This window comes from Gastrolobium bilobum, unplaced genomic scaffold (assembly GCF_033153095.1).
Source record: "Gastrolobium bilobum isolate Gb01-03AN ecotype WA unplaced genomic scaffold, APGP_CSIRO_Gbil_v1 utg803, whole genome shotgun sequence".
In the NCBI taxonomy this organism is placed as follows: Eukaryota; Viridiplantae; Streptophyta; class Magnoliopsida; order Fabales; family Fabaceae; genus Gastrolobium; species Gastrolobium bilobum.
In genome coordinates, this window is record NW_026897871.1 from 50,563 (window position 1) to 75,202 (window position 24,640).

The 24,640-nt window shown below is 31.1% G+C and overlaps 3 protein-coding genes across 4 annotated transcripts; 2 read left to right on the top strand and 1 right to left on the bottom strand.

The window, feature by feature from the left end:
* The first annotated feature begins 2,909 nt into the window (after window positions 1–2,909).
* Window positions 2,910–6,422, top strand: LOC133310941 (KH domain-containing protein SPIN1-like). The gene is made up of 7 exons (XM_061511935.1): window positions 2,910–3,495; window positions 3,628–3,716; window positions 4,398–4,543; window positions 4,941–5,057; window positions 5,338–5,454; window positions 5,637–5,780; window positions 6,047–6,422. Exons 1-7 carry the CDS (start codon window positions 3,404–3,406, stop codon window positions 6,191–6,193), a joined length of 852 nt encoding a protein of 283 aa, XP_061367919.1. The 5' UTR covers window positions 2,910–3,403; the 3' UTR covers window positions 6,194–6,422.
* An 11,779-nt stretch (window positions 6,423–18,201) lies between these two features.
* LOC133310944 (metal tolerance protein 4) lies at window positions 18,202–22,025 on the top strand. The gene is made up of 7 exons (XM_061511938.1): window positions 18,202–18,469; window positions 18,923–19,092; window positions 19,197–19,395; window positions 19,978–20,156; window positions 20,239–20,389; window positions 21,199–21,329; window positions 21,475–22,025. The coding sequence occupies exons 1-7, from the start codon at window positions 18,247–18,249 to the stop codon at window positions 21,652–21,654; spliced, it is 1,233 nt and encodes a 410-aa protein (XP_061367922.1). The 5' UTR covers window positions 18,202–18,246; the 3' UTR covers window positions 21,655–22,025.
* Window positions 22,026–22,639: 614 nt separating this feature from the next.
* Window positions 22,640–24,390, bottom strand: LOC133310949 (large ribosomal subunit protein uL16-like). Of its 2 annotated transcripts, none has more exons than XM_061511945.1 (4): window positions 24,381–24,390; window positions 23,768–24,269; window positions 22,920–23,001; window positions 22,640–22,750 (listed from the first exon to the last, which is right to left on the bottom strand). In XM_061511945.1, the coding sequence occupies exons 1-4, from the start codon at window positions 24,388–24,390 to the stop codon at window positions 22,682–22,684; spliced, it is 663 nt and encodes a 220-aa protein (XP_061367929.1). In that variant the 3' UTR covers window positions 22,640–22,681. The 2 variants fall into 2 exon arrangements, with proteins under 2 accessions (XP_061367929.1, XP_061367931.1); XM_061511947.1 differs by lacking the exon at window positions 24,381–24,390 and having other exon boundaries at window positions 23,768–23,880; window positions 24,052–24,255.
* Between the last annotated feature and the right edge of the window lie 250 nt (window positions 24,391–24,640).

Consider the following 24,640-nt stretch of genomic DNA (forward strand, 5'->3'; position numbering starts at 1 on the left):
CGAGAGCTTTATTTTGTTAAATCGTTAGATAGCGTACCAACAAAGATTGGGTGCAATAGTAATTATTACTTTATTAGGAGTTGCGGATTGAATTAAATCAGATTTAGTTGATTCATTTTAATAAGCTTTTTTAACAATATCATTTAATTAATTTTATTCAAAATATAAATTTAATAAACTGACAGATTAAACAAAAACGATTGATTCTGTTATCAAAAAAAAAAAAAAAACGATTGGTTCAATTTATTTTTTTATATATAATATCATTCTAATAATTTAGTTTAAAATGTAATTTTAATTCAATCCAATTCCATTTGGATTAGATTTATTATTCTACATTGTGTTGTAATTTTTTAATATATAAATTCATAATAAAAATTAAATTTCATTACAATATATGAAAATACAAATTTAATTTCTAAATATAGTTATAAATTAATTGTTAATCTTACAATGTCTATCCAAATTCAAGAAAGGAAATTAAGTTTAAAAAAGTTTTAACATACGTATGAATATGTGGGAACTTCCTTAGTAAAATTTTATAAGATATACATGTATGTAATTAATTAATTGGTCTAAATCAATACATTTTAACTGTTTGATGGACAAAAATCAACGACTGAGATAGCAAGTAAGACTAGTTAGTTTTTCACTGGAGTATGATCATTTGATACCGATGTCATACGAGAGCCATTAGATTAAGGCATATAAGCAATATCACATGCTTACAAATCAGAGTCATTGAATTAAGAAAAAATCAACAACTCTCAGATGAGATGTTAAACTCTTATTTTACTGAACAAACTCTTAAAGAAACAAACTTCTTATCATTTAAACCAATAATTATTAGTATTTATTTTTTGGAAACATAGTTATTAGTATTCTAAATATATTTTATAGAACAGTTTCATTCTTTGTTTCTTTTAAAAATATATTTGGATCGGATTTGATGCGTTCACATTGTATAAGATTTTTCAATTTTACAAACTTGTGAAAAATAATACATAATAGCAATGCATGATGTACATGACTCTCATAATTGTGACCTATCTTGCGGCTTATTTGCTCCACACGATCTTCTCTCTGGCCAACATGTCACATTACTATTTATTTATTTTGCAAGTACACCTCGTTGTTCTAGCCTTCTAGGAATCCTATGCTCCTTCTCACTTTCCTTTCTAAGTTGCAAAACTTTCTATTCTATTCTATGGGTTGATTTACTTGCACGTGATATTATAAGCATTCCATCCATATATTGTTAAAATTTCTCTGACATTAAAATAAGGAAAAGAAAGAAATTATTTTTCTATTTATGTCTTCTTGCATTTCACTCTTAAATCATGCATAGATGACAACAAATATAGGAATAAGGCCTATTAAGGAATCTAACACGACTACACGCGTGTTCACGGTCCCACATCGATCCTAATCACAGAACATGGTTTTTATTTAAAAAAAAGAAATTATTGAATATTTAATTTCTTACAACTTTGGCATACAAAAATTCAAAAAAAATTATCGATAAGAGTGTTTTTAAATTAATTTACATGTTGGTAAAGATTAAGTATGAAAACATTCATATTTATTTATTTTTTTATGAAAACATACATACTTAAAAACTAAGTTAATATATATTATATGGAAAAATGTAATGTTCTCGAACCGTATTTTGGTCCTTACCTAGTTCAATTTTCTTGATCTCATCTCAATTCATCCATGAATAACCGGTTATGGTTACCTATTCTTGATATGGTTTATAATTATAGTTATAATTATTGGGTCTTCATCCCTTGAAAATCATTTAAGCTAAGTATATCCTCTTCCCTAATCCTATAGACTTTAGTGTCAAATTAAAGTATAGGCAGCTACATAACCACCAAGATGGGAGGAACAAATTCTTATTGTTTAGATATAACTACACTAAACATATATAATATTTTTAACTTAGATGTATGTGGTGATAACTATTTATTTTGAATAATAATAATAATAATAATAATTGGCTGATTCCCTATTAATGAGGGCTATGAAGTTTGCAATAAAAAGAGAATTGTATTGGTAGGTGGGTTCGGGTAAGACAAGAATGGGATAACAGGTGGTTTCAAAAAACAAATGACGTAACATTACTACGAGCCACATTTAAAACAAATGCAAGCAAGTTGATTATAGTAATCAATAATAGCGGCAATTAAGCTGTCAAATTAGTAGCAGTATAATAATTAATAAAACCTTAGCTATTTTATTTTATTTTTCCTTCTATATGAGATTCTATATGCTAAGCACAGAGTAGGGGATGAAGCTGGATTTGTTTGATTTAAAGATATGCTAATCAATTATAGATATTTCATGCGAAAGGATATTGTAACAACTAATTAGTGTTACTACCAATGTTACTACTAATTAATTTCACTGTTAGATCGATTATGTTGATCCAACGGTTATATTTATTTTCATTTTTGTATGGTTATGATTTCCCATATTTAATACTTTATATTTATTTTCATCTTTGTTTGGTTATGATTCCCCGTATTTAATGTGGAAAATCACAACCATACAAAGGTGAAAATAAATATAACCGTTGGATCAACATAATCAATCTAACGGTGAAATTGATTGATGGTAAGTTACAATATCATATCCCATAATTCATTTCATTTTATTGTTCTGTATAGTATATACTTATGCTATATATATAAATATATGCGTGAAGCATGCGAGTGATTGGTTTCAGTCTACATGTTCATGATCTGGTGACAGAGAACCAGTGACCCACATTGGTCATTGGGGTGGCCTATTTCATTGCTTCTTTCAAATTGAATGAAGCAAATTCATCTCCACACGCACCCTTATTGGAGCGTGCACTTTAATTACCCTTCTAGCTGAGAAAGTCTCCAACTGAAGAAAAAGAGAGGCTTCTTTGGCATCTGCTTATGAATTCAAATGAATATCTGAATAACTATCTTTGATTACTATCTATCTATCTATCTCTCTTCAATCTAGAGAATCCTTATTTGTTTTTTTATATACAAAAAACATCCTTAGTGAAACTTGTTTGTGTTTAAGGAAAACATAGATATATGATTAAACTCTGCATATGCAACAGAAGCCAACAAAACAACAATTAAAACACACCCAGAGAGACATCCTTTAAGGCTTGCTTTTACTACTACTGAGCTACTACAGAAGTGGCCCTCCATCATATTTTGTAGTTTTGTTATCTTTTTTTTCTTTTTCTTTCCACTACTATTTTTCTCTCTTGTCTTTCAAGCATAGGTTAGATGATTCTCTTTTTTCAGCACTTTTTTTATTGAATCACATCCAATCTCAAGAAACTTTTTCTTCTTCCTTGTTGCCTTTGAATTTCTCCTAATCCTTCTGGGCAACCCATATCCTTGTAGAATTGATGTCTGGTTTGTACAATCAGATTTCCTCACCTGCATCCCAAAGGGCCAATTCTCCAAATATAAACATCAGAAGCAACTTTGATGTTGATAGGTACGTACCCTTATGATACTTCTGCCATTTATTGTGAAAGTTTTGATTTTCAGTTATCTATATATATGTGTGTGTTTCTGTGTTGAATTCAATTAATTTCTGGGTATATGTTCTTATTTACGTTTGTTCTAGTCAGTACTTAACGGAGTTGCTAACAGAACACCAGAAGCTTGGACCTTTCGTGCAAGTCCTACCCTTGTGTAGCAGACTCCTCAATCAAGGTCAGTTTATTCCATATCTATGAATTCTTGGTTTCTGTTGTGAATCTTTTCCTTTTATTGTGCCATTCATTTTAACTGATCTCCCTTCTTGTTCATTTGAATTAGGCCAAGTCAAAGCATAGACTCAGTTTTCTGGTTATTTTAATAAGTTTCTCATTGCTCTCTCTCTCTCTTCATGGTTATATTCTTTCTTTAAAATGCACTGAATTGTCAACTTCTGACTTTATTTTACGCTTTGACTCAATCATAGTTACTAAATCGTTAAGGAATTAGAACTAGTCTCCTACATAAATGACAAAGCGAAGGAGAATAAAAAATCCATATAGGGTACGAAATGATGGTGTCAATACTGATTAGTCATTACTCTCCTTAATTATATGTAAGTCTATATGTGCTTCCCTTCAGACATTCCTCTCCTCTAGAAAAGACATAAATTAGGCATTGTCTTTTGCATGACTAGAACAAACTTTCAGGTGATCAGGTTTATTATAAATTTTTTATGTAACTTTCAGTTTTTATAATCAAGATGTTCATATAGACAGCATCCACTATGTGTCTGCTACTACACTTTCTGATCATAATTTACAGTTTCTATCATAAACTTTGCATTAACATTATTTATGTTCTTTGATTCATTTGTCTTTATACAAGTTCTTATATTCACAATTATCTTATTATCAGAGATTTTAAGGGTTTCTGGAAAGAATGGATTGCTGCAGAACCAAGGACTTAGTGACTATGACAGAATGCAATTTGTAAGCCCTAGTCATATGGCTTCTTCAGACTTAACACCAAACTTCACTGGCTGGAACAGCATGTCACATGAAGTAAGTATCTGAGTTTTTGTTCATTTCAATGTAGAATTCTCTACCACTCCTTAGTCTCCAGTTCCTACTTTTTTCTTGTACCCCCAATATAAAATTTATAATTAATTTATATGTTGTTGTAGAAAAATTTGATTCTTAGCCCATCAAATTCAGGTACTTGATTGCTTAGATTCCCTCTTATCCACTGTGCTTATGGTGGTGTCAACATTGCCTCTATTTGTGAAATTTGTATGTGTTGCTTTAATCTGTGTTTTCTAACACACAGTAGTATCTACAACTTGATTTCTTTGTACCATGTACCAGTATTTCTCTGTTTTCCTTTGGTTGGTTCTTCATGGTTCTTTCCCAGCTAAGCTCTAATTTCATTTACTGATTTGTTAAGCTCATTATACATCAGAGGTTAACAGGAGTACAGGGACTAAATGTTGATTGGCAAACAGCACCAGTTGTTCCAACTTCTCACATTGTAAAGAAGATATTGCGCTTGGACATTCCTAAAGATAGCTATCCAAATGTAAGATTTGTAACATATATTTTACAATAAGCAATTAATCATGCATATTCAGATATATCTACTGCTTTATCGATTACCTAGTCTGGTTCGAGTACTGTCAGACTCATTATAGGGACCGACTCTTCTAAGATCATTTTCTTCATTCCCAGGTCTCGAACTCGATACCTTTGATTATGGAGAACAAACTCCTTACCACTTAAACAAATGGTTGTCTGTAATCATGCATTTTCTATCATGCTATTTATTGACCTGACTTACTAAAGCTATTTTTAATTTTCAGTTTAATTTTGTTGGCCGGCTTCTTGGTCCTAGGGGTAATTCACTGAAGCGTGTTGAAGCTACCACAGGTTGCCGTGTATTTATCAGAGGGAAAGGTTCAATTAAAGACCTAGACAAGGTATCATCTCTATGTTATTACATTTTCACTGTAACTCCGCAGAGCCTAGTTTTAACTACTTGGGGTTTTTGTATGTTAGTCATTTAGTGTCATAAAAATTTGCATAGTTAACCTCCTTTCAATTTGTTGGCAATTTTTGTTGCTTCTACCAACTTATGTTCTCTACCTTTTTCACTCTAAAGGAAGAGTTGTTAAGGGGAAGGCCAGGCTATGAGCACCTGAATGATCCTCTTCACATTTTAATTGAAGCTGAATTACCTGCCAATGTTGTTGATGCAAGGTTGAGGCAAGCACAGGAAATCATAGAAGAGCTACTTAAACCAGTGGTAACTTAACAGCAGAACCTGTTTCCTTCCTACTCTTTTGTTGTATCTTCACTATTCTCTTCTGCATATACTTGAGAATTGAGATAATCAAAGAACTATTTGCTTTCTCAACATGCTAATACCTAGCTGCTAACAAATAGAAATGTATGTAAAGTGAGTTTTCTTTTGAACCAAATTTTCTTTGAGCTTAAAGCAAAATAACATTAATGGGATGTTCTTGTGTTGTTATAGAAGTGTTTTTGATTCGCCTTCCTTTACATTTGCAGGATGAGTCACAGGACTTATACAAGAGGCAACAACTAAGAGAACTTGCTATGCTCAATTCCAATTATAGAGAAGAGAGCCCTCAATTGAGTGGTAGTGTCTCTCCATTCACTTCTAATGAAATAAAACGGGCCAAAACTGATCAATAATGGTTATATATTGAGAATTGATGCATTTGATGTTGCTTCCTTTAACTAAATTCTGTAAAGTTGCAATGAGAAAGCCTTGCTGATATGAAGCAGATTTGGAGAACAATATAAGGGGGAGAAACATATTCATTGTTAGTCTATTGCTTTAGTAGACTTGCAAAACTGGCATAATTCTTGTTAAACTATATTTTGATCTATTTATCAATCTATCTGTAATGATGTATAAATATGACATTGCTTGGATTTATAAACTGTTTATTGATAGTATTGAAAACCTTTGTTTCATATCAGATTTGTACTTCACTGAGCATAATGTTACAACACTTAGTTCTCAATATCATGACCACATCTTTGGGGCACAATGCCCATATCTTAGGGATAAAGTCAAGTGGTAGGACATTTGAATTTAACTTTGATGTGGATGTTGTTGACTGTGACTCTACAGAGACAAGCTAACCTTCTTTTGCTTTGACTTAATTTGTGATTGTCTCTGTAAAGTGGGGTTTATTCAAGAAATGATTTGTCCACCATGGAGCAATCTTGTCACTTGTCACCATAAGCTTCTCCATCCATTTACTGGACCTCATTTACAAAGATATACTTTTCTTGGTGGGAATAAAGATAAAGTATGCTTTATAACTTACTACACTCAAGAATTAAGGTAACAGATCTATCATCATTTTTCTATAACATTCTTTTGGTTGTGATCAACAAAATGAAGTGTTTGTATTTTTAAATGACATAACTTATTTTATTTTACTCTCACAAAGAGATGAGACCTACACATTTATATCTTTTTTGTCCACTCTCTCTCCTCCTTTATCTATTTTTTTCTCTCACTTAAAATGACACAACTTTATATCCTTTAAAATAATAAACATTTTTCCCTTAACAAAATTCGAGACACTACATAAGTCTAAATAAGTTGCAATATATATATTTTTATTCAATTGCGGGAAACAAGCTGCTAATATATATGGGAAAAATGTGTATTATTTTAAAGAACACAAAGTTGTGTCATTTTAAGTAAGAGAAAGAGATAAATTATGTGAGAAAGAATGCGTGGAAAAAGTTTTAAAGGTGTGTATCTCACTTCTTTGTGAGAGTTAAAGGATATAAGATGTGTCATTTAAAATGGCAAACTTTTCCCAAAATATATATATATATATATATATATATATATATATATATATATATGATTAATAAATTAGAAAAGTTATAATTATATGCAAGTGGAATCAATTACTAAATTAGATGTAATAATTACACCAATATAAATTAATCCTTGTTCTATATATGTGCATTATCAGCTTATAATGATATAGAAATAAAATATTAAATATCTTTTTTAGTCTTCAGCAAAATTCACAATATCCGCTTTAGTTTCTAGTAGATAAAAAGGCTATTCGAAGTCCTAAGAAATTCAAAATGAATCCATTTAGTTGAAATTGTAGTTCTTTACAAATTCAGAAAAGACCCATATTAGTCCCTTAAAAGGACTAAAATGGATCCTTTTTGAATTTCTTAGTGACCACGAATAGTCTTTTTATTTGCTAGGACTAAAGCTATCACCGTGATATTTGCTTAGGACCGAAAATGATATTTACTCAAAATAAAAAGTCTTACACCTATTGTTAACTGTTGATCTACTTATAATTATTTTCTTTTGTTATGTTTAAAAAAAAACGTTAATATATAAGAACGGAGTTATCACATTTATTATGAAATATAATTAAATAACCATTCAATTTATTTATTATTTTTAAATCAACGAAACGATTGCATTAATAATTGTACGTTTCCCTTTCTACTTACATCATTGCCACGGTTTCAAATCTCCAATTTCAAATGGATTGGTCATTAATCAATATCAATGACATGTTATCTTCCTTTCCCATCAGTACTCTCTCTCTCTCTCTCTCTCTCTCTCTCTCTCTTTCTCTATATATATATATATATATATATATATATATATATATATATATATATATATATATATATATATATATATAATAAAAGATATACATAATTAATTTAAAATATATATATATAATAAAATATATACATAATTAATTTAAAATATATATATATATATATAAAATAAAAGATATACATACTTAATTTAAAAATAAGTAAATTTAAAATCATAAAAAAATTAAGAATGTCATGTATTGTATTTTTTAAGAAAAAATATACTAAGAGATTAAATTACATTTAAAAAATAGAGTAAATATCATTTTTGGTCCCTAACAAAAAACACGGTCCCTATTTTAGTTTCTTAAAAAAAAAATTAGTCAGTTAGTCCTTAACAAATTCAAAGTGAACTCATTTAGTTGAAATCGTGATCCCTTACAAATTCAAAAAAGACCCATATTAATCCCTCAAAAGGATTAAAATAGGACCATTTTGAATTTGTTAAGGCCTAACTGACTAATTTATTTTTGTAAGAAACCAAAGTGGAAATCGTATTTTTTGTTAGGAACCCAAAAAGATATTTACTGTAATATAGTCTAATTCAAACAGTTTCCAACCTTAATGATTATCATTGGGCATGGTATATATAAGCTGTGCATCAGTGAAAAAAGCCGATAACCTATGTCCGTAGTTATGTATGAAGTTGACTTTTACGTCTATTTAAATATAATATAATTATATAAAAAATAGTGTCTAACTAAATATAAATTTGACATTTTTTTTATATTATTAGTCTATTCTGTATATAATAATGCATCATGATGCATGCGCTCCTGTAATAATTCAAATTCTTAATAAAAGAAGAGAGGAACCGATTCAACATCATACTTTTTGGAAAGATGTCAATATAGCTGACATGTTCAAACTTTAGAGTAACCAGTTAACTATGATATAATCCAACGGTTTAGCGTGTGTATATATATGAGATTCAACTTTGTGCTTAAATTGTTGAAGAACCTTATATATTATCAAAGATTCAAATAAAAATAAAAAGACTAGCACAAGGCTAACAAAAACACACAAATTTGTGGTATTGGTGTTGAATGCATATCCATATATACCTTTACTCCTAACATACATTTTGATTTTATTTTTTTTTAAATCTGATTGAAGAATTAGAAAAAAATGATTTTTTTTGTTTGTATTAGGTGTTTATGTTTTAATGTGTTTCTAGTTTAGATGTAGTAATGCTTGCACTTTAAACACATGCTAATGCTATGACTTGGGTTTTTATTTTAAATACATCTTTAGGGTATCTATTTTTGCATCAATTAATCAATCATACATTTTTTTTTTATGTTACATTTTTAAGAATTTATCATATTCTCGAATCTTGTGGGCTGCGTTATTCATGTTTCAATTTTTAAAAAATGCACCAGGGAATAATTGGCCCGATTAAACCCAAGCCCAGTCAATACCCACAACCCACCCCAGCACCCACACGGTTGGACTTGACTGGACTAAACCGGATTGCTATTTGTTCTTGCCTTTCTCAATTGAATTGGATCAGATAAAAACAGAGGCAGGAATCACATTGTTGCAATTTAAATTAACGTCAAAGTGTAGAGAAACTAGAAATGGACTATTCGATCCTGGTGGATTGGAGATGTCCAATCAGGGATTGACATGTCGATATAGAATCTATGTGCTCTTTTAAGTATCTACTAAGAAGATATCTTAGAGGGGAGTAAATAATTGTACACTAGAATAAATAGAACACGAGGTGTATACAACGGCGGATCTAGAAAATTTAATTTGTGTTTGCACATTCAATGGTGGAGTTGCTCATGAATTTTTTTATAAAAAAAATTTTAAATGCATATCAGAAACAACCAAAAAACATGAAATTGGAGCCAATTAACATCCTCTACTAGTAGGATAACACATTAATAGGAGAAGATATTTTCACTCAGTGAGGGTCGTCTCATTCCACAGAATGAGATCAATTTTGTTGTTCTGCCTAGAGTTCGGTACTTTAAAGTTTCAACTTATTCTGGTTAAGAAGCAATTTCTAAATGAACGTGACAAAATTATACCTACCAGCTTCCGAGGTTTGCGTAAAGGAACAAACCTTGCACCAATGCACAATGCAATTGATGGACCAAACAGAAATTCCCTTGCTTCAATTCCTAAATGTTATCTAATCACATTCGAACGGAGACCAACCAAAGGCAATATTCTCCAGTAATACCTCATTAATCTAAAACCTCATGAAATTCCTGATTTCAGTGTTTAAATAATATCATTTTAGGTTAAGAAAATATTTTGAATGGTACAAAAGGTACTCACAACCTATCTCTCAAGTTATTCCCCCCCTCCAAAAAAAAAAAAAACCTGTTAGTTCTTACCAAAAAATAAACAAGTCTAGTCACGAAAATTAAAATACAAGTAACCCCCCTCCTCCAAAAAAAAAAAAAGTCGGAGATAGAGAAAGAAGAAAATGAATGCGAAACATTTTTTAAGGAAAAAAAAGGGAGAAAAGTGAGAAGAGAGTGTATTTAAAAAAGATAAGCATATCTATTTTCAAGTTTTTGCATCAGTTGCATTTAAAGAAGACAAAAAAGAAACCCATTAAATGATTTAAGCTTTGAAAGGAAAGAGTGTGCGTCCGCCAAAAAAAATTTAAAAATTATTGTCTGCACTTGCAGACAAGTGCAACACTGTGCGTCTGCCCCTGGGTGTATATCTAGTGATAAATAAGAGAAAGAGTTCAAAAGTGCATACCTATATGCTTAATCCTTTATTTATAGAGAGTTTACTTGGTGGAAGTAAAACTTTAGACCTCTTAGAAATATTATGGGCCTAATGCTTGATCCAATAAAGATATGGTAAGATTGTTATCTTTATGGCGAGATTCTTTCCTTTATTTCTTTTGTTAATGTAAAGAACCTTGAGATACACTACCCCAAAAGCTAACTCAAAGGGTGGGAGTGCCCAAGACCTTATAAACTCCACATTAGTTGCACATACAACCAATGTGGGACTATATATCTCAACACGCCCCCTTACACGAGAGCCCATTGGGCTTGAAGAGTGGACAATGCAACAGGCCCAACCTACCTGTGCTAAGAAACGCCACAAGAGAAAGTGGAGGGCGGCGAGGCTTTGATACCATGTAAAGAACCTTGAGATACACCACCCCAAAAGCTAGTTCAAAGGGTGGGAGTGCCCAAGAGCTTATAAACTCCACATTAGTTACACATACAATCAATGTGGGACTATATATCTCAACAGTTAATCATCCCTTGTGGGTCAATAGAACATGAACCTATAAGTTGGGCTCATAACATGGATCAAAAGTATATTCTTTTTTTATTCTTTTTTTAAATACCTGCTAGTTTATCGAATAATTACTTGATTAGGTTGAAGTAAGCTCTTTACCACTTGAACCAATGTTTGTTGGCGCCTTGAATATGTGTGGTGAAATTTAACTCTTTATTTATAAAGATAATTTACCTTTAATTAACAAAACATGATGTTGCTTAGAGTATGTAGAACCCATTATGTGGGTAAAAAAACAAATGAACATGAGAATTTTCATTTTGAGTTTTAGATCACGGACTTCAATTTGATACGTGCATAACCCAATTCAGGATTAAACATAATCCTCTTGACACATTTTATCATAGATTTGTTAAGGCTAGTGACCTCAAAAGCTATTCGAACGATCAAGTAGAGTAGTAATTGTTGCTACCATAAAACTATCAGAATCTACACGGCAGTTAAACATCATAACTACAATTCTCTAGCGTGACTATTTGTACAATGACAGTGACTTTGCACATTATTTGCGGTAAACTTGCATTTTCTATTCTCTACTCTAGCTAGTTGTTTTCAGCATTTTGTGTTCTGTTCTTGGACAGGAACTAAAACTACCATTGTACAAATAATGTGTACAATGTTAATTATATTACATTATCATAGTTAATTATTAATTAATTATGATAATTATTTATTAATATCAATTATGTAATTGACTAAGAAACGCTTAATTTAGATGCACTAGTACTTTATATTCTTTTTGTTTTAAAATAACCTAGTGGCCCACAACTTGGTAAGTCAGCAAAGATTGTTTTCTTCATAACAATCATTTGTGAATGGTGGGTGGCACTTGGCCCCCTCATCAAAACATGTGGGCCCATAACGTGCGTATGAGCAGTGTGCACATGACATACTGCCAGTGAGTTTCTATGTTTGGACAAAGTTCATAGCCTCACATAGATGCATGCAGACTATCATACCTCGTTTGTTATTCAAGGTAAACTATTCATGGCAATTTCACCTACGCACCCACTTGCCTCATTTCACATGCATTACACTCAACTTTCAACTCAATACCAAATAAGTATCTAAGAATTTGTCACCTGAAAAGTTTCATCTAAGTTTTGTCCTACCTATATAAATACTCCTTCATTCTTACATGATTGTTTTGTTTAATTTTAAGGTGGATCATCATTCTTTACGATAAGAACAAAAATAGAAAAGGCTAAAATACGACGTTATCGTCAGTAAAAGAATATATGACATTATTATACTGGCATATACACCCATTTCTTATTTTACTTGAGCCTTGAGGTACTATATTTCATACATGTTGATACAATAACTCCAATTTACAAACCCACCCAAGACAGTTAGTTAACAAGAGAAATGGCCCGAGAGATTTACTTAATCTATACTTGTGAATTATATCATCCTTTTTCTTTTATTCTTCAATATTAATAAGCAACCAATGATTGGAAATTTGGAATAGTTAATCCTATTAAAATATATATATATATATATAGGGGAGTGATCTTTTGACTCTAGAGTAAGACTTACAACTCTTACTCTCCATCTCAACCGTTGATTTCCGTCCATCTAACAGTTATTATTTATTTGAAATAATTAATTAATTAATTGTTATAGATAATCGTTGGATGGACGAAAATCAACGGTTGAGATGAGGAGTAAAAATTGTAAGTCTTATTCTAGAGTCAAAAGATCTCTCCTATATATATATATATATATATATATATATATATATATATATATATATATATATATATATATGGTAAAATCATTTCTACAGCCGCTTTACGTACAACAATGAAAGATGTATGATTATGATTCCTCATATTTAATACTTTCACGTATATATATGACAAGTATTTGACTGCTGCATATATAGCAATTCTAGAAATGTAATCCCTATATATATATATATATATATATATATATATATATATATATATATATATATATATATTATGGAGAGAGATCATTTGACTCCAGAGTAAGACTTTTAAGTCTTACTCCTCATCCTAATATATATATATATATATATGTGATACAATCATTTGACACCGATCATTTGATATATGTGCAGTAGTCAAATGAGTATGACCCAATAAATCTTAACCGTTGATTTTCGATAATTTTTTTTTGTAAGCTTTTAGGAACGAGATCATTTGATACCGGTGTCAAAAAAATTTACTTTGACACCAAATTTAACCGTTGATTTTTGCCAATCTGGTGGTTATAAATTATTACAAATTAATAGTTAATTAATAAGTGTGACCCAATAAATTGTAACGGTTAGATTCACGAAAATTAAAAGTTAAGATTTGATGTCAAACATTTTAATTTGATACAGATGTCAAATGATCTTGCCCCTATAATTTATTGAAAATTAATAATTAATTAATAAGTATAACCCAATAAATTATAATCGTTAGATTTACGGATTCAACAGTTAAGATTTGATGCAAACTTTTTAGTTTAATATCGTGTAAAAGGATCCTGCCTATATATATATATATATATATATATATATATATATATATATAATATGGGAAGGATCCAGTTACAAACTTTATATATAATATGGGAAGGATCCGGTTACAAACTTTTTTTACGAATTTTTGCAAATTATATTATGTACTCCCGGAAGTACATAGTGTACTTCCAACACAGTGTAGTTTGTAAACAAAAAATTTGTAAACATAACCCTCCCCATTTATATATATATGGAAAAAAAATTGTAAAATAACTGCACCTAAAGATTTGTATGATTCACTATATGTACTTTCGGAAGTACATAATTGACTGCACCAATTCTTAGGTGCAGTTACTGTACATCGACTAAACCTATATATGTGCTTCGATAAAATTTATCTGCAATTTGAACTTAATTAAAATATCAATTTATATATTTTACTTATTATATTTAGGCTTGTAAATGATGATCACATTAACAATTTTATATTAATATCTCTAGCAAGTATTAAAAAATCCATCTTCTAATAGCATACAAATTTTTTTAATAAAATAAAGAGTAAAGTGCATTTTGGATCCCTAACAAAAAATATAGTCCTTATTTTAGTCCTTTACAAAAAAAAACAATTAGTCAACTGGTTCTTATGAAATTCAGAGTGAATCCATTTTAGTCCTTTTGAAGTACTAATATGGATTGTTTTGAATTTGTGAAGTACCACAATTTTAACTAAATGGATCTATTTTAAATTTTTTAGAGACCTCAGGACTAATTTTTTATTTTTTTTGTAAGAAATTATAATAAGGATCGTGATTTTTGTTAGTGATCCAAATTCCAAAGGAACTTTACTCTAAAATAAATTATGTGAGATTTGAATGTACCGAGACCTTTGCTGCCATCGAATCGATTCTTCCTTTGTTTATGAACTCATTATTATGTCCCTATATTATTGGGTTCATAATCAATTATTGAAAACATGACAAATTTTGGTGGGGCATGGATTCTATTCCTTTTAACTTTTAAGAGAGTCCCATCGATCACTTGTGTACGGAGGTGTCGAAAGTTAGAGAGACCGAGATGAAAAATTGAGTATAAAATAAAAAAATAAAAAAATTAAGTACATTATAACAACAAGTACACTTAATTCGGTTGGTTAGTGTATTGGCTAATCTGAATGAACTTAATTCCTTCTAATAGTATTATCCTTCTATTTGTAGATGTTTAGTTTAGCAATTATTATCAATGAATATGAAGTAGTTATTGAAGAAGTAGATAATTAACAATTGTATAAATCGTGATTTTAACAATACAGAGTAGGAAAGGATCGTGAATTTAAACCCACGCATAGAGGCATTGGGCCAACACGAGTTATACATGGCTGGACCTATCCAGGTTCCTCACCCGGAACACATTCAAACATTTTTTAAGATAGGTATCATCCTCTTGTTCGCCATTAATTTTTGAGTATTTTTCCATGTCTGAGTTGTTAGTATGGTGCTTTCTTAAGTCTTCCAGTCTCTATGATTTTGATGGCAAAAGAAATATTCAACTTTTTCCACACAAAAAATATATTCAACTTTATACTATTTGTGTTAAGGTACAATATTTATTAAGATTTTATACTATCTGTGTTAGTTCTTATTAATAAAAATGATAATATTTAAGTAAGGGACAAATGATTCTGATATTAACATTCACGTGGGTCATGACCTCCGTGGCGGTTGCATGGGTCATGACCTTTGTTGATATTATTGATATTTGCAAGAATTGACTTTTTTCCAACAATGTTATTATAAGAAAAAGTCGAACCCTATGTTAATGGGTCATTCACATATATTGAATAAGAATAAGTTGATCACTTACATTTTTGTACCTAATCTCTCTTCTTCTTCTTCTTCTTCTTCTTCTTCTTCTTTTTCTTTTATTTTGAGATATGAATTTTTTTGGAAAAAGGTAACTTGTGGTTACACTTTACTAACATCTACAGCCTTTCTTTGTTTTTTACACTTTGTACATTTTATTTTATATATATATATATATATATATATATATATATATATATATATATATATATATATATATGAGGTGGGATCCTTTGACACCGATGTCAAATTTAAAGTTTGACACCTCATCTGAGAGCCGTTAGATCAAAAAAGATCAATGGTGTCACATGCTTATAAATCAGAGCCGTTGATCTTTTTTGATCTAACGGCTCTTACATGAGGTGTCAAACTTCAAATTTGACACCGGTGTCAAAGGATCCTGCCTCTATATCTATATAGAAAAATTATTTTTATATCAATATAAGAATAAGAAATCTTACCTATAAATCAAAATTGTTAAATATAAATAAAATGAACTATGAAAATTAAAAAATAATTTATATTAATATAAAATGATCTTTTATATATATATATATATATATATATATATATGAGTTTGATGTCTCTCGTATAGCAGAAGATAAAATTATCTCCTATATACATATAAAAATATATGGAACCCATGTGAAATCTTGTAAACAGAAAAAAAAAAAAAATTGAATTTCAGACACTTTTATATTTTATATGAGTATAAAAAATAAAAAATGATCTGTTTACAAACTCTTTTTATAAATTACACTAAATATAGTTTGTAAAAAAAAAAAAATTCGTAAAAAAAAAAATTATTTCTTATACTATGAAATACAATAAACTCTGTGTATATATAAAATGGATCCACTAGTACTAGGGAATATTATACAGCAGCGAAAGAAGTGGTCCATGATAAATAATTTACTAATAGTATCTGTACAGTTGGGCCAAAAGCCAGATTGTAATGCAACGTTGGTCCTGTCCTGCTACAACATAACGTGTAAGGCAAAGACAAGACAGTATCAGCACTCAGCAGGCGTGGCCATTTCTTTTTGGTCTTTGCGATGCTTCTAAAATGTACTTTGCATTTACGGATTCGAATCTGTTCTGTATAATTTAACAAGATTGTCATTAATTAAGTTAAGACAAGAATTTTAAGTGAAGTTTTTTTCTTAGTTTTGGTACAAAAGGTTTATTGTTATTTATTTGAGTCCGAATTCTCTCGTGTGAAAAAAATATGACATGATCATGTGGAGAACCATAACTATACAAAGATGAATTAATAGTAATAAAAGAAGATATAGAAAAAATATTATAACAGATAGTTACAAAATCATAACCATTTATTTACTTTTCTATGGTTGTGATCTTTTTATATGACTATGTCATATTTTTTTTCAATATCATTTCCTATTTATTTTTATAAAAAAAAAACTGTTTCACATAGAAAAATAATATGATTTTTTTAGGAACACGACAAGATATAAATTTAAATAAAAACATGCCCTATTTAAGTGGAATATATGTCTTTTACTTTTCTATTTCTCTCTTAATTATTACCACAGAAATGGTAAAGACACAAAATGAGATCTTGAAAATAGGACACAGGCCCGAGTAAGAAGGAATTCAACTCTAAATTTAATTTTTTTAATAAAATCTAGGATGCACAATAAGACATAAAATGCAAATAATAAATACTAATATAGTACAAAAATCAAAGCAGAATATTTTTCCAAAAACAAAAGTTACTATTCAGATATTTTAATATAATAATTTATAGTTTTTTTTTTCACGGACAATTAATTGCTTACCTAAATAATATTGTATGCACCACCAAAGAATAATAATATTTTGCACACATTGTCAACTATTACGCACACAATTTAATAATCGTGAGATTCTTGTCAAATACAACACCATAATTATAGAAATAAAGTATTTCATTTTTAAAAAAAATCTTTTAGTTTCTCCATTTGTCATCATTACCAATAATAGTATACATGGCAGTAACATTTTATTAATTTATAATTTCTTTGATAATAGTCCATATTATAATTGTCAAAAGGCTTTGGAATACACCAAATGATAATACCTCACTTGCCACTAAGAAACTGAGTAGGTCAGGACAAGGATGATAATGTATATTTGATTCTTTTCAATATCATTTTTGAAAGTAATTTAAAATCTTAATTCCAAAATTCATTTTAAATTGAACTAATTGCAAAATAATAAATCGATCGAAATATTTAAAAATAAAATAAAAGCTTCTGAATACAAGTGACGTAGGATGAAACTCTTTCAAGAATATTCGAATTAAAAAATTTAGTTATTATTATTACATCAGTCATTAAATGAATCTATCTATGAATCAGTGTTTTTTTTTTCGCTTTTTTCTTTTTCTCTTATATATCTGTGTGTGGCTGTTGCATGGGTTCTATGACCTATTGACCTTTGTTGATAATTGATTATTCATGGACGGGAATTCGGGTTCGGATACGACGAGGCCGCTGCTGGCCAAGAATGATCGGAGCTCCGCCGAACACGGTGGTTGGATAGGCCGAATCACTCGCCGAAACTCTGTTAACTCGCTCAGAGCCGCCTTCCTGTCCAAGCTTCCCGATAAGGTCCGTTCTGGCCTTGACTCTGAGTCTCCTTTCGACCTTGATCTCTCCACCACCACCGCCTTAAGCCAAGGTCTCTCTCTATATATATATATATGTGTGTGTGTGTGAAATTGAATCTTGAACACTTAAGGTCGTATCATTGGTGTTTAATCTTGCACATAATAATTTTATCAGAAATCAATTATTAGATTGAAATTGTGTTACACATATCATGCTCATAAAATTTCACATCAATTAATGTGTTATATATATATATATATAGAGAGAGAGAGAGAGAGAGAGAGAGAGAGAGAGAGAGAATATCGCTAATGTTTTGATACCAGAATTTTCTGTTTAGCATTATGTTGTCAAGAATTATACTCTTTCCTGCAATATATCTCTATTTGATACATTGATAATAGTAATTAGAGTTAGTAATGGGACAATGTTCAATCAATAACAGAGGAATTAATTTAAGTCGAGTGTGTTACAATTTCATGTTGTGCATATATGTCCTTGAACTAATGTGTTTCGATGTTTATAGGAGAGAAAGAATACTATGAAAGACAATTTGCTACTCTAAAATCATTTGAGGAAGTGGACTCTGTGGTGTCATCTGATTGTGTTGTTGAGGATGACGATGAGGAACAGATTCAGCAAGAAAGAGCAATGAAGATCTCTAATTATGCGAATATAGTTTTGTTGATATTAAAGGTGATATTTCATTTGATGTTTCTATGTTTTCATTTATCACTCTAAGGAACTGTTCTGACTAGAATTGTACTTTGTGATGTAACAATATGCACATCCATATCTAGATTTATGCCACATTAAGGAGTGGGTCAATAGCTATTGCAGCATCAACTCTGGACTCCCTACTTGATCTTATGGCTGGTGGCATACTTTGGTTCACTCACGTTGCAATGAAGAATATAAATATCTACAAATACCCAATTGGAAAGCTGAGGGTGCAGCCTGTAGGCATAATTATCTTTGCTGCTGTCATGGCAACACTTGGTGCGTCAAACTGACTTAAACTTTTCCTACCATCCACATTGTTCATTATGTTGTTACTCAAGTGTTTATATCATTAGCGTTTCCTCCTCCTGAGAAATGCAATCTACAAAATCTGTTTCATTTAATAAGATTTGTATCAAAATTTCTTTGTCTTTTATCTTTGAGTTGAAAGATGCCTGGTTCAGATTACAATGGTGGTTCTGTTTTATTCATTGGACCATAAATCAGAAGATCCTAGTATGAGAAAGAATGGTGTCTGACCTGTATCTGCCCCAAGTTTTAATACATTACATAGCTTGTTTTTTGCCTCAAAAAATTGACAACACACAACTTTTTGTCATACTATAGTGAGAGAACTTGAACTTAATTTTGTTAATGAAGTGCTGGATAAAATGTGTACTTCAACCTATCGAAATATACATTCAAGTGTTGATGGTTAGAATTCTACTTCTTTTCAAATTACATATTTTGGTACCTTACAGTTTTCACGAACTTGTTCTCTTGGAATCTGTCAAAAATATCCATACATTGTCATACAAGAAATTACAATTTACATGATTTGTGGAATCTATTTTGCTACAGGATTTCAAGTATTAATCACCGCTGTAGAACAACTAATACAAAACAAACCTCCTGAAAAGATGTCTGCTGAACAACTAATATGGTTGTACTCTATTATGATATTTGCAACGGTAGTGAAGCTTATGCTCTGGTTTTACTGTAGAAGTTCAAAAAACAAGATTGTCCGTGCCTATGCAGATGTAAGGGTCCTTCTCTTCTGATGTTTACTATATGAATTAAGTCAAAATATAATTGAACCATCTCAAAAATGCCAACATGCAGGATCACCACTTCGATGTTGTGACAAATGTGGTTGGATTAGTTGCGGCTGTTCTTGGTGATAAATATTATTGGTGGATTGACCCAGTTGGTGCTATTTTGCTTGCTATTTACACCATCTCAAATTGGTCTCGCACTGTCATGGAAAATGCAGGTAATTAATCTACGATATCCTTATTAGAATTACGAAAAGAAAAATGTTACAAGTATAGATGCCCGTGAGAGGGAACAAAAATGTAAATGAGCTTTGGTAGCAAATTAGCAATATCTAGTGTTTCTGTTGGGAAATGGGATGGTAAAACAGTGTTTTCCAGGAAGCTCAAGCCACATCAATACTAAAAAGTAGATTTGTTTTCACCTCTTACTCTCGCTGCTTCTACCAGTTCTCTTAAGTGTTGTCAGTCAAAGGCTAAGTAATTTCTAAAATTTCACTGCCCTGAAATAACTTTGTTTTTCGGTCAGCAACGAAAGATTTTTTACACTGGTTCTTTGTCAGTTTAATATTACTAAACCATCTGAACTTTTTTCTTTTTCATTACCTTACATTAAAATTGATACATAATTATTTGCTAAAACTGGTATCTAGCGTCTGTTTCACTGAATTATACCTCCAATTTGTTTGGAACAGCAAGATAGTAGTAAGAGAGGAATCAGATAGTGAAGTACCAACTTTTATGTATGTTCGAATACAGGTGAAAGTTCAGGATAGATGTTTCCAATATTGAACAGAATTATATACAATATTAACTTTTTCTACCGGTAAGGTCTAAAAAACAAATCTTAAAAAGAAATAAAAGATGTTAAGTCAGTAGAAGCAGTTAAGATGTTTAATGGAATTGGTTATTTTTTAGGTCTTTTGCTTGTTATGACCCCTCTCCACCCCCCCACCCAAAAAAAAAAAAAGAGTTGTTGTTTGTAAAAAAATTGATTATTAATTCTGATTATGGATAACTTCCTATGCAGTTTCACTAGTGGGACAGTCTGCACCTCCTGAAGTTATGCAGAAGCTAACATATCTCGTTATAAGGCACCCTCAAATTAAACGTGTTGACACTGTCCGTGCATACACATTTGGCGTTCTATATTTTGTGGAGGTTTGTTGTATTATACAAAATAAACTTAAAAAATAGAAGCATTAACTACAAGACTAACCCTGTTCTCCATAAAAAATATTTTTATTATTGTCCATTAGTAATGACAAATACTTATGCCTCATCATTTGGGTTTGATTTGGAACAGGTTGACATCGAACTGCCAGAAGATTTACCCTTAAAAGAAGCGCATACCATTGGAGAGAGCCTACAGATAAATCTTGAGAAACTTCCAGAAGTTGAGCGTGCTTTTGTTCATCTAGACTTTGAATGTGATCACAAACCAGAGCACTCAGTTCTCAGCAAGTTGCCCAACTTAGGGGATTGAGCCTGAATTTCTTCATGAAAAGTAAAACTGTAACAGAGCAGGATCCATCTGTTGGCTTATTGTGAAAACCTGAATCTCTTACATATCGGTAAAAGCTGATGCGGCAACCATGCTGTTGGCACACTTCCAATCATTTTTAAACCAAGCAAATTTCCTTAAGTTCCATCGGCAAGTTACAAACTTTTCAAGGTCATTCAAAGTTCGTTAGTTATATAGTTCATTTTGAAATAAAATAAAGCCTTGATGAATAACCTGTAATATCATGGACAAGATGGATATGGTAACTAGGTAGCAGAGAGGGCAATGATGAATTGAAAGCCGGGAGATTATATAAGGGGCAAATGATAATTTAATTTGGCTTTAGTCAAGAAATGATGCATTTTAGTTTTAGTTCGTTTATTAATTAAAGTATCAAGTTAATGATCCATTCTCGTTCATTTCATTTCAACTCGTATTACTAACTGGTGAACTCTAAACTGTTGCCTATATTCTTCTCCAGTAATTATTTATTTTCATTAAATTGTTATTATTTATTTATAAAAGTTATACAAACGGAAATAAAAAATAAAAAATATCGTGAAATCCCTTGTATATGATGCTCTACCAACTTTATAGGAAGGGCGAAGGCCCAAACAAAACACAAAGGGGTGAGGAGCCCCGTATAATATGTAGACCTTTTTTATTGGAACAGGCGCATGCAGTTTTTATTACATTTGAGAACCCCAAGGGTATAAATTAGCTTATTAGCTATAGTTAAGAAACAATGTACACACAATGAAAAAGCACATTTATTTCTATATTGTTCCAACACCGACAGAATAATTAAACTGAAGATACATCAAATTTGCATCTTTCATGCCCCAGGACATCTTGGAAGGCAGTAAGATACATAATTCAGAGATCTACTAACAAGATGCAGAGCGAAACACAGTTTTATAGATACATTCACACTGTAATCGATAGGAACATCCATTCACAAGGCGAAAAGAAAAATCATATATTCAATGAAATTCCCCTGCTAAATGGCCTAAGCAGTAGCTCGCAAGAAAGCTCTTCCAGGCTGACGATTGGCCAAAGGGCCATGGCACCCAAGAACCTGAAAAGGACACACAAAAATTTAGTACTGATCCATCCAAAATATAGTCTAAAACTCCAAACTCCCTCACTAGATAAGTAACCAATCGATTCAACAAACCATGAATTCCATTGCTGAAATTCTTTCCAAAACCATATATGAATATTATTATACCATAGTAAAGACAAACCTTGGCATTGACACCATCCGGCACAATTCTGTTCTCAGACTTCAACTTCAAATAGTCAGTTCGGTTGAACTTAGTAAATCCCCTAAAAATTGGAAGACAACTATTAAGTCAGTACTACTAAATAAAAGGGGTTTAAAAAAAAAAAAACTATACACAGGACAAGAAGAAAATCAACAACTGCATAAGATAACACATAAGTCTCCAAAAAAACATCTTATGTGTTATCCCAAACTGGCATTTTAACTCATTTTTTTATCAAAGATGACTTTATTTCTTTGTCTTCTACTTTTTTAATAATTATTCTTCAATATTAAATTCACAACTATATGGGAGGGTTATTATAAAAAGTCCACTTCAATCAAACCCATATAGAAGGTGTATTTATGCTTAAATTTAATAAACAAAAATCATAATGGTCCTGACCATTCTCCAAAGCATGCGAATAATGAGAGCTTTATAGAATTGGACTCAAACTGATTGATTATTTAACCAATCTATTTTTCTCTCTTCTTAATTTATATATCAATCTAATTTGATCAAACGCGAGTCCTTGGTAACTCATTTACTTGAATAAGTGTGGATTAAACTTTAGTCAAACACAAGCAGAGTGATATATAATTTGAAAAAAATGAACAAATTCATATATAGTTTGGAAAAATGAACAAAGTGATAAATGGATTTAAAAAAGGAACAAAATACAACCAACCATATAAATAACCTTGCTCACTTTAAAAAAACAAGCTTCTCTTACCCATCAATTATATATCACCATTTATGTAAAATGTTAGATCAAAGATACCAAATTGCAAATGAATAACTGAGAATAAAAAAAAAAAAAAAACACTAACCACTTTCTGCTGACAATAATCTTCTGGCGACCAGGGAACTTAAATTTGGCACGGCGAAGAGCCTCGTGAGCATGGTGGCTATTAGTATCCTTACAACGAACAGAAAGAAGAACCTGACCAATATTAACCCTCGCACAAGTCCCTTGCGGTTTCCCAAACGCACCCCTCATCCCAGTTTGAAGCCTATCAGCTCCAGCACACGAAAGCATCTTATTTATCCTAAGAACATGAAAAGGGTGAACCCTAACTCTCAAATGAAACGCGTCTTTCCCTGCAAACTTCGCCATGTACTTGTTGCACGCTATCCTTGCTGCTTCCAAAGCTTCGCTCGAAACGTTCTCTTTCTCCCATGACACCAAGTGCACGCAGAATGGGAACTCGTCAACACCTTTCTTCTTCATCCCCACATCGTATATTCGGATCTTCGGGTCGGGTACGCCCCTACAGAACCGTGACTTCGGGTATGGTTTGTTCTTTATCTGACGGTAACACCTCGCTGGTCCTGTGTCACCCAACAACAACAACATTGTTTAAAACAAATTATAACCGCAGTTATGAAAATTCTATGTTCTAATTTTTTTTAGTTTTGAATGAAAGATGAGATTTTGCTTACTCCTTCCCATGGTTGTGTCTCTGATGCGATTCAACTAAGAAAATATGATAAAAACCTTAGAAAATGAAGAGGATAGTGTTTCCTTTTTATACCTTTCGCTCACGCGGTTTGTGTTGTGCGTTTAACGCAAGTGCGTGCGTCATTTTTTTTCATTAAGTGGGCCCGCCGCCGGCGCAGACTTTTTGTATATCTTGGCCCATTATCGGCCCAGAATGTTCGAGAAGGTGTTAGCTTGTTGGACCCGTTTCTTTGAGGCCTGC

Coding starts and splice junctions, on each gene's coding strand:
- LOC133310944 (XM_061511938.1), top strand. CDS start 18,247: ATGGACGGGAATTCGGGTTCGGATACGACGAGGCCGCTGCTGGCCAAG. Junction 20,157..20,238: donor TTGTCCGTGCCTATGCAGAT/GTAAGGGTCCTT, acceptor GCCAACATGCAG/GATCACCACTTCGATGTTGT. Junction 20,390..21,198: donor CACTGTCATGGAAAATGCAG/GTAATTAATCTA, acceptor CTTCCTATGCAG/TTTCACTAGTGGGACAGTCT.
- LOC133310949 (XM_061511945.1), bottom strand. Junction 23,002..23,767: donor ATTATTGTCAGCAGAAAGTG/GTTAGTGTTTTT, acceptor TCCAATTTTTAG/GGGATTTACTAAGTTCAACC. Junction 22,751..22,919: donor CGGATGGTGTCAATGCCAAG/GTTTGTCTTTAC, acceptor TGTCCTTTTCAG/GTTCTTGGGTGCCATGGCCC.
- LOC133310941 (XM_061511935.1), top strand. CDS start 3,404: ATGTCTGGTTTGTACAATCAGATTTCCTCACCTGCATCCCAAAGGGCC. Junction 3,717..4,397: donor TAGCAGACTCCTCAATCAAG/GTCAGTTTATTC, acceptor TCTTATTATCAG/AGATTTTAAGGGTTTCTGGA. Junction 5,455..5,636: donor CAATTAAAGACCTAGACAAG/GTATCATCTCTA, acceptor TTCACTCTAAAG/GAAGAGTTGTTAAGGGGAAG.